The sequence below is a fragment of the Dromaius novaehollandiae genome, chromosome 22 (genome assembly GCF_036370855.1).
Source record: "Dromaius novaehollandiae isolate bDroNov1 chromosome 22, bDroNov1.hap1, whole genome shotgun sequence".
Lineage (NCBI taxonomy): Eukaryota > Metazoa > Chordata > Aves > Casuariiformes > Dromaiidae > Dromaius > Dromaius novaehollandiae.
In genome coordinates this window covers 11646933-11655640 of record NC_088119.1, presented here as the reverse complement: position 1 = coordinate 11655640, position 8708 = coordinate 11646933, and the positions used below count along the sequence as shown (strand labels likewise).

General features: G+C 44.3%; 1 protein-coding gene across 1 annotated transcript; it reads left to right on the top strand.

Annotated features, from left to right (window-relative positions):
* The first annotated feature begins 447 nt into the window (after window positions 1-447).
* Window positions 448-8413, top strand: MEOX1 (mesenchyme homeobox 1). The gene is made up of 3 exons (XM_026113548.2): window positions 448-1217; window positions 5935-6107; window positions 6970-8413. Exons 1-3 carry the CDS (start codon window positions 767-769, stop codon window positions 7090-7092), a joined length of 747 nt encoding a protein of 248 aa, XP_025969333.1. The 5' UTR covers window positions 448-766; the 3' UTR covers window positions 7093-8413.
* Window positions 8414-8708: the final 295 nt, after the last annotated feature.

Sequence of the window (8708 nt, the reverse complement as noted above, 5' to 3'; positions counted from 1 at the left end):
CACCCAAAACCTTGCGCATGTGCACGAACCAGGTCTCATACTTTTTTTAAAACTTACAATTGGGCCTCAAATTAAATATAATCTGTGAAGTCCTCTCTTGCTTTTATTTCCCTCTTTAGTCCTTAGAGTTTGTCTGCTGAATTCTGTATCTGGTTTGGGGCTTTTTCCAAATCCAAAACTTGGAGAATTTTATTAACTGCAATAAAAATAACTTCACAGTGTTACAGGGAAACATTAAAGCCTTTTTTGTGTGTGCTGCTCTTTCCCTTTTCAAAAAAATACGGACAATGTTTCTTTAAAAGTCTCCATCTGCAAATCCCATTAGATGTGCATATAAGGTTTCGGATGATTAATAGGTGCCTGCTTCGCTTTGGTTGGAGGGACTCCGTGCATGCAGGTTAACCCCTCCCTCCCCTCGCTCACATTTCACTTCACAGACTTGTCACTCTCCCCTCGGCACAGTATTTAAAAAGTTTCACCCATGTCCAGCACCTCACTAGGAAGAAAGCTTCAGGCCTTGGGAAACGCTCCAGGGCAATCACAGCACAGATCCGCTTATGGTTTTCCAGCCGGGACAAGGAGGATGTTTAGAAGAGCTCCCAAAGTAGCAAATTTGCGACAGCATAAAGATCACAGACAAACTGTTTTTTAGGGAGGAATTGGATTTCTAGTTCCTGTGCAAATTAGGAATTCTCCCAGCGGCTGCCGCTCCGGTTGCGAAGCCCGAGCGCCAAGGCGGGAGGGCGGCCGGCGGCGGGGCGAGCCGATGGAGCCCACCGCCAGCAGCTGCATGCGCAGCCCGCCGGCTCCCGCCCTGCTCTGGGGCTGCCCGCGGGGCGCCCGCGCCGACGGGGCCCCGGCCGTGGGGCCGAGCCCCCCGCCCCCGGGGCCCTTCTCCTTCCACCAGAAGTCGGACTTTGCTCCGTACTGCGATTTCGCCGCCTCCTGTCTGGCGGCGGCTCCCCACAGCTTCCCGCGGGAGCCCCGGGCGCTGGCGGAGCAGCAGCCCTCTCCCCAGCGCCCCGGCTGGCCCCCGGCCGCCGCCGAGGCCAGAGGACGCCTCAGCCTGGCGCTGGCGTCGACGTCTGCGGAGCCCGAAGGCGGCCACCCCAACCTGCTGGGTGCTGCCGTGGCTGCGCACGGCAGCTACGAGCTGCCGGGAAACACTCCGAGCGGGACGGGGAAAAAGGCATCCAGAAGGAAAAAGGAAAACTCAGGTAGGTCGCACAGAAAATCGGGGAGGTGGGCTAGTGCAGGCTGTAGAACGGGAGCACCTGTGAGATTAGGAGTTAAGAAATAAACCCTGTGAAGAAAACGTTTTATAGTTCTTGACTAAGGAAACTTATACAACGCCAAAACTGAATTGTTTTTCCTTGGATGATCTCCTGTGTTTGTACTTGGTTTCTGCAAATCTTGCTAACTGAGCCAGGCACTTCCCTTGCCAGCACAATGCAGATTTGCTGTCACCGCAGTCGCACGGCACGTGCACGCGGCGCTCAGTGCACGGAGGTGCCGGCACGCGCTGCTTACCAGCCATCCGCCTCGTCTTGAGCTGCCTGTGCTGGTTGAGAGCATTACAGTGAGATTTGTGGTCAGAAATACCAGGTGCGTCAAAGTCTCCCTTTTGAGATAAATTCTGCTTGGCCTCACTAAATATTAAATGCTTGTACTTCAAAAGAGGAGACGCTACAAGCTTGCCTATAAGCACAATGTCCAGCAATAAGGAAAACTGTAATTTTTCATCGTGTGATCTTAACTAGCAAAACACGCTCTTTCTACAGCGTAACGTTCAGAAATTTCACAGCTATATAACCTCTTATCTAGATATGTGAAATACATATTAAATAGTTTCCTCCGAAGGAAGGTATTGAAAGTTAAGATGTTTATACGTGTTTGTTTGCTGTTGTGCTAATTTACAATCTACAGCGTGCTTTTCCCCACAGCACTGTTATGATGCTGGGACTATTTTCCAATATCCCCATTTTACAAGTAGAGAACGGAGACATGGAGACAAGATGATTCTTCTGAAATTTTGCAGGTTGGCTACGGAAGAGCCACTAATGCAAATTTCATTTCTCCATCCTGCAGTTTAAACAATGCGCGTTGATCCACGCTCTCTCTCTCCATTGCGCTTCCCATTCCCATCTCTGCTGTCCTCCAGTGCTGGACAGGCCGCTCGGGACACTCGTGAAATAGCCAATATTCTGAGCCTCTTTGTGCCCTGAAGGCTAGTTTAAAAAATCAAATGCAAAAAAGTTTTTCTTCTTTTTTTAAGGGAACAATGCTTTTATTAAAACATTTATTAGTCACGGGGTAAACAGCAGATTTCCGTGCACTCCAAGAGTGGGGATATCCCTATTCTTAAAGAGACGGAGGTGATTCCAAAGCACATCCCCTGTTTTAAGGAGAAGACAAATGCTCCTTCTGCTCTTTATTGTCAGCAGCCTTGACGTTTTCTTTTCACACTTGCTCTGCCCACATGCTTATCCTTTCGGGGAGCCATAAGCAAAGACATCACTGCAATGCAAAGTGCTTCCTACCTGCCAACAGCAGCTGCTGGCCGTACAAGCTGCTCCTCTAGGGAAGGCAGAATAACAGAAACACCCCAAAGGTGATGCCGCCGCTTCTCACTTCACCCCCGGCTTGACTCACCACGCAGCAGGCAGAATTATTTGATATTCCACCTGCGAGCTTTTCCTGCTCTCCCCAGACAAAATAAAGCAAATAGGGGAGTGCCGATCAATGCTTTTATTGCTGCTTCCTGAGCTTTCACCGCATTTCTGGCAATGCATCTGGACACGCACTGATCGTGTGTTGGAAGGGGGACACATGGCCTCTCTCTCCTCTGGAGAGTTTTCCCTCACTGGGCACCCAGAGCCCTCTTTTCAGTAATTGGTAGGCTAGTAAAGAAAAATAAAAATATTTGAAATCACCTGAAGACAAACGCTACAAAATAAAATCATTTTTATTGGTTGGTGCATTACCAGCTACCATCTTATTGAACTGCAGTATAGCTACGGCATGACAATGATTTATTTTGCTGTGAAAACTTCCAGTTCTCACCAAGACCTGATTATTACAAAACAAGCAGTGAAGATCTTAGAATATGGGTCTTTGCAGAGTATTCTGAGAAAAGTCTAAAATAAGCATATTTCTCAGACAAATAAGCAGAATAATGTAAAAATAAAAATAAAACTTGCCAATCTTTAAAATTTTCTTTGAAGCTTCAATATATTCAAAACATTTATAAAACTTCTTTGCTATGGTGGTAACAGCAGTGGCATTTCCTACCAGCAGCCATGCGCAGCCGTGCAGGCATCCTTCCCCTCCTCTACAGCAGGCTTCAGTCCTTTAGGGGCTGTATTCAGTCCTGACTTCGCAGGCTCATGATGACCTGAAGACAGAAGGGAGCCAAGTGTTGGTTTTCACAGTTGCTTCTGCAGCCTTTCCACAAGTCACAGCCATTAATGTTTTCAAAGTTTTTTCTTATACAGGGCTGCAGGGATTCAATTCTGTACAATTTAGCAAATCAGTTAAAGCAATGCCTTTGCAATTACAGCATTTAAGAGGCTAATGGACTTTAAAATGACTTAGAATTTAATACTGTCTTTCACATATGATATAGTAAAAAGTTAGGAATGCACAGCAACCTGTAAGGAAACTCCAAAGCACTAAATTAATCTCTAAAGTCAAACGAGAAAATAATAAAACCTTTCAGGAGACTGATGGGAGCCCTGCAGGTTGTGTGAATGCTGGAGCTTTCTCACTGCATAACGAGCTGACGAATAAGGTAGAAGGAAACAGGTCGCATTAAAGTATAGAGCATATTGGGACAAATGTGGTTATTCTATTTCTTTATGGGAAAGCTACAAAACATTTATTCATCAGTAATCACAATAGATGCTACTGCAGTCAGTGAATTTGCAGGGATATAATAGTAATTCAAACTGCTTTATTTTTCTAGGAATGAAACAATATAGAATTTAAGAAGGTTCTAGTAAAAATGAGAATGTGGTAATCGTGTGTAGCAATTCCCTTAAGAAGACCTTATAGTTATATAACGCCCTTGACTGAAGAATTCTGTAATAATTTAGGTGAAAATTTGCAGAGATGAGCTGAATTCTTGCCTGCCATTCTCCCTCAGCTGTGATGCTAACTGCGAAGAGCACTTTTTAGGTTTGCGATCCCCATTTGCAGGCATGGTGAGGCAGAAGGTAAGAATAGAGAGCAATAAGCAGCAGCAGATAACCAGAGAAGGACCAAAAAACTGATTACAGACAGGTCCGTGACCATTCCGAGGTGGTCTGAGGGCAGCACTTCGTGTGACGCAGCCCTCTGTATGCAGCACCCGTCGCACATGTCACATGAGGTGCATGTTGAAGCGACTTCTGGGGACTTTATCACCAGCTGCCAAATGAAACAGCTACTTACGAAGTCACTTTACTTGGTCACCACTCTTGCTGGCTTAGCATTCAGAGTCTTACGTTCCACAACAGCAAAATCTGTCAGGGTCTTGCTACAAGCTACAAGCAGCAAGGACAATCTGTTGCCCTGAGAAGGACAGCCGTGCAGCTGCAGCACGTGGGCCTCCGCTCGCTGCACGCATTAGCACCAATGGCAGCTGTGTGCTGTTCCTCTGTTTCTCATGGAGAGAGCTAAGAGCAGGCTGGCTATGAAGCCCAGGTCCCCACCTGACTGAGTTTTCCACCTTTACTACTTTGGCAACCAAAGGGACACCTACAAGATGGTGCTGCATTTTTTTTGCTTATTGCTGCTTCTTTGTACATTATGTAGAAATACTGTGTTAGGACACAGGAAACTTCATTGCATGGTGATTATATATGAGAATTAAGTAATCAACACCCAACATAAAAATACTACTGGATCCTTCAGTTCAGTGAACCTAGCCAACCACATGAGTGAAAGAAGAGACAGAAAGAGTCAAGGAGCTTCTAAACTGCTTCTCTGAAAGACTCGCACAGTATTGGCTTTGCTCACTGAAGCGAGGGAAAGTTCCTGTGCATTGCTCAAAAAGTCTTCACAAGCACCAGGGGAAAAAAAAAGAAAAAAAAGTTTGTTTCTTAGCATAGTTGGTATAGCATCCCTCCAGCTACGGCCTCAAATTTGGCTTCAGAAGTGTGTCTTTCCCAGGCACATTGCAGCTAAGTGCATGGATAGCAAAAAAGTGTTTCGAGGCAGCATAGTGGCAAGGATGATACTAAGGTCAGTCGTGCACCCGGCTCCTGGACCCCCTTACAGGTTTCCTTCAGTGAGGATACAAAGAAGCTGAAAGTTGAGAGGACGCAGGGCTGATGCAGGGACACTGGTTCTCTGCTGTTGGTCGTTTCTCTATGCTCTGCCCTCACTATATTCCCCAAACATACACCAGCCCAGGGTGCTGCCTCAGTGACTGCCTCACCCCCTGCACTGGAGAAGGTCCTCATACACCTCATACACTCATCACATATCATGCACACACTTAAGTGCTGGCTTTGCTTTGCTGCCAGTTGCTGGTAGTGACGGTGATGCAGCAACCAGCATCAGGGCAGAGCGATAATGCATATATATGGCGTGAAAGTAGAGATGTGGGGAAGATTACTACTGAGAATGCCATTTAGATGCAATGATCGCAAGGGATGTGGAAGCTTCCTTCCCAAAGCTGCTCAGTCCTGGCCTTGCAGACCTAGGTCTGTGCTTCTGCAGTTTTGGCAATGCACCCCTTCCTTTCCCTTAGCTGTCCCAGCTTTGTCCCCTTGATCCAAAGACTGACAGCACTGATGAGTCATGCCAAGCTGGAGGGGGCATAAAACAAGCTTCTTAAACTAACGTCCACTTAGTCCTTCAATCAGTAGTTTATATCAGACCTCTAAAATGCGCATATCCACCTAGATCAATGTAACTGCAAATTACACAACATGTGTGCTTGCCTCTTAGAAAACCAGAACTTGAGCAGCAAGCCAGAAACAAGCAGCAAATCAAGGAAGGAAAGGACAGCTTTCACTAAGGAGCAGCTACGGGAGCTGGAAGCTGAATTTGCCCACCATAATTACCTGACAAGGCTCAGGAGATACGAGATAGCTGTGAACCTGGATCTCACGGAGAGACAAGTAATTCCTGAACCCCCACCTCCCCAGCTTCTCCTCCCTTCCCCACAATTTCTTCCTAATAAAACAGACATGTTACTCAAGGGTGGACTTTTGTAATTGCACAGAAGTATTTTAATACAAAACCTCCAAATTCTTTTAAAGCACGTGCGTTAAAATTTCCTGCAAGTAGTTAATGAATGCAGTTCTGTTAATCTAAACTACAGAAGGCACATTTAGGAATGATTGATATCTACTGAGCTGTTGTTTGTCACCACTCTTTGGTGCATACTGATGTGCCATGACTTGCAGATGGAATATGGATATTGTGTTAGACTCCAGTTACCAGGATGTTATTTGAATGTTACATGATTAATAACTTGCATCTTTCTTGGGTCATGTAATATTTTGATAGGATAAGGGAAGACAAAAATGCAGAGTTTTGCAGAGACAGATATTTCTGTTCTCCCATTGTGATAGCCAGGGTTTCCTTATCAAACTTAATGAACAGCAGAGGAATTGCTCAATTAAATGAAGCCAATTACAATTCCTGAAACATTAGATTGGCTGGCCTGGCTGTTAAAAGGCATTTAGGGGCATCATGCCCATCAAATTGACATGATTACCTGACACAGAGATGGACCCTGGGCAAAGCACTTGTACTGCCTTTGCTGGTTTCTAGGAGAAACATCTGTCTACAATAGATTAGAGAGAATCGTCCCTGACATCGTTAGAGAGATGGCTTAGTTAACCTTCTGAGGCCCTTTCCACCTTTTCTTCTAGAATTCCACAAAACATCCGTTTATCAATATACACACAGATACATGGGGTCTACCTGTACAGCTCAAATTGATGCAATAAGTAACATTTCCTTTCTATCATCCAGGTCAAAGTATGGTTTCAAAACAGAAGAATGAAGTGGAAGCGTGTTAAAGGCGGGCAGCCAGTGTCCCCCCAAGACCATGACACAGAAGATGTGGACTCTGCTGCCTCCCCCAGCTCTGAATAGTCCTTGTGACAGTGAGGAGGGGTATGGAGAGGGGACTGCTCACAGAGCGGATGCCACGCAGCGCTGGGTCAGCGCCGTCGCTGTGAGATGAGCCTGCCTGTGAAATCTGTAGCCCTGAGCCTTTGAAAGGGGAGCGATGCTTTAAGTGCAGAGGCACTTAAAGAACACAGGGGAAAAAAAACAAGGAAGGACATGACTTTGATTTTTGTCTGAATGAATTTAACTCTCTGGAATTGTCTTATTACCACAGGTGTGTCTTCAGAATATTAACTAAAAACACTGAATATAAAGCAGGAATAATGTTGTCTAGGCTCTCAAATGCTCACAAAATACAGGTCATCAGGCAGCAAGAAAGGGTTCAATGAGTGATAATACAACACCGTATTCACGTGCAGCCCTTCCCTGGTCACTTCTATTCATTCTGTGTTTGGAGCTGGCAAGGCACGTTTTCCTTGTGCCTTCCTCCAAGACAGCAATAAATGCTTTGACAGTCACTGATTTTTCATGCAATATGAACAGAAAACATACATGGCTAAGCAATAAGATAAAAAACAAAAATTTGAGGACAAAACTATAGATGCAGAATGCTGCTTGCCCGTTGGGGAAGAGATGGCTTTCCCCTTAGGAATACAGAGGGCAGGTGCCTTGCTGATAGCAGTAATTTGCAGCAGGAGATTTCTTCCAAGCTTGCAGCAAATCCTGAAATCACATTGCTAAATCTCAAATTCAGATATTTTTTCAAAACAATCATTACCAAATATCACATCAGATACAGCAAAGATTAAGCCTTCTGAACACAGTAGCTATCACTGTTTTGGTTTAGACACTTTTGTCTGTTTAACTGAAGGAAAACTACTCTTTCATGCCTTTCTTTTGTATTTCTGGAAACTCTCTAAACACCCAGTATTTTCTTTGTGAATTTAGGATTGTTAGGAGAAGCAGAAAACAATATTATGGGGAGTGATTTAGCTGAGTTTACCTGCCTTCAAATTCTTGGTTTGTTTTCCACTGGAGACAAAACTTTCCACATAACAAGCATGCACATGTGTATATTTAAATTATGTACAAATACATCTGTCAATCAATGTATTTTCTGGATTAACACTTATTACTCATAGACCTCAAAATCAATATCTGGGTTTATCAAATTTACAGTTATGTGACCAACTTAGCCTTTTTTGCCTGTTTGCAAACTTTCCATTAATATGTTCTTTTTTGTGATTTTTTTTTTTTTAGTGTTTGCAGCTGTTCAACTAGTTCATACAAATGCAAAGTATCTTTTCTCTTCAAAACATGTAAACATATTGTGCCTTCTTTGTCATTCCATTTTGATTTTTATCAGTGCTTGATCACCTGCCTTTGAGAGGCTTTGAGGACATTGGGAAACTTTACCAGCAGTCTTTAAAGCCACTAAAGCTGAGACAGCCAACTGCCCCTATTTCAAATGTAAATAATATATAAAAAAACTTTCCAATACAAGATCATAAATTGTCCTGGCACCACCAGATATCTTAACAACACTTCCACTTGAAAATGTTCCCCTTTCAATCAAAACTTGTATTAAAAATAAAGAAACTTGAGAAGAGAAAAGTTATACAAGGTATTTTCCGTGCTGT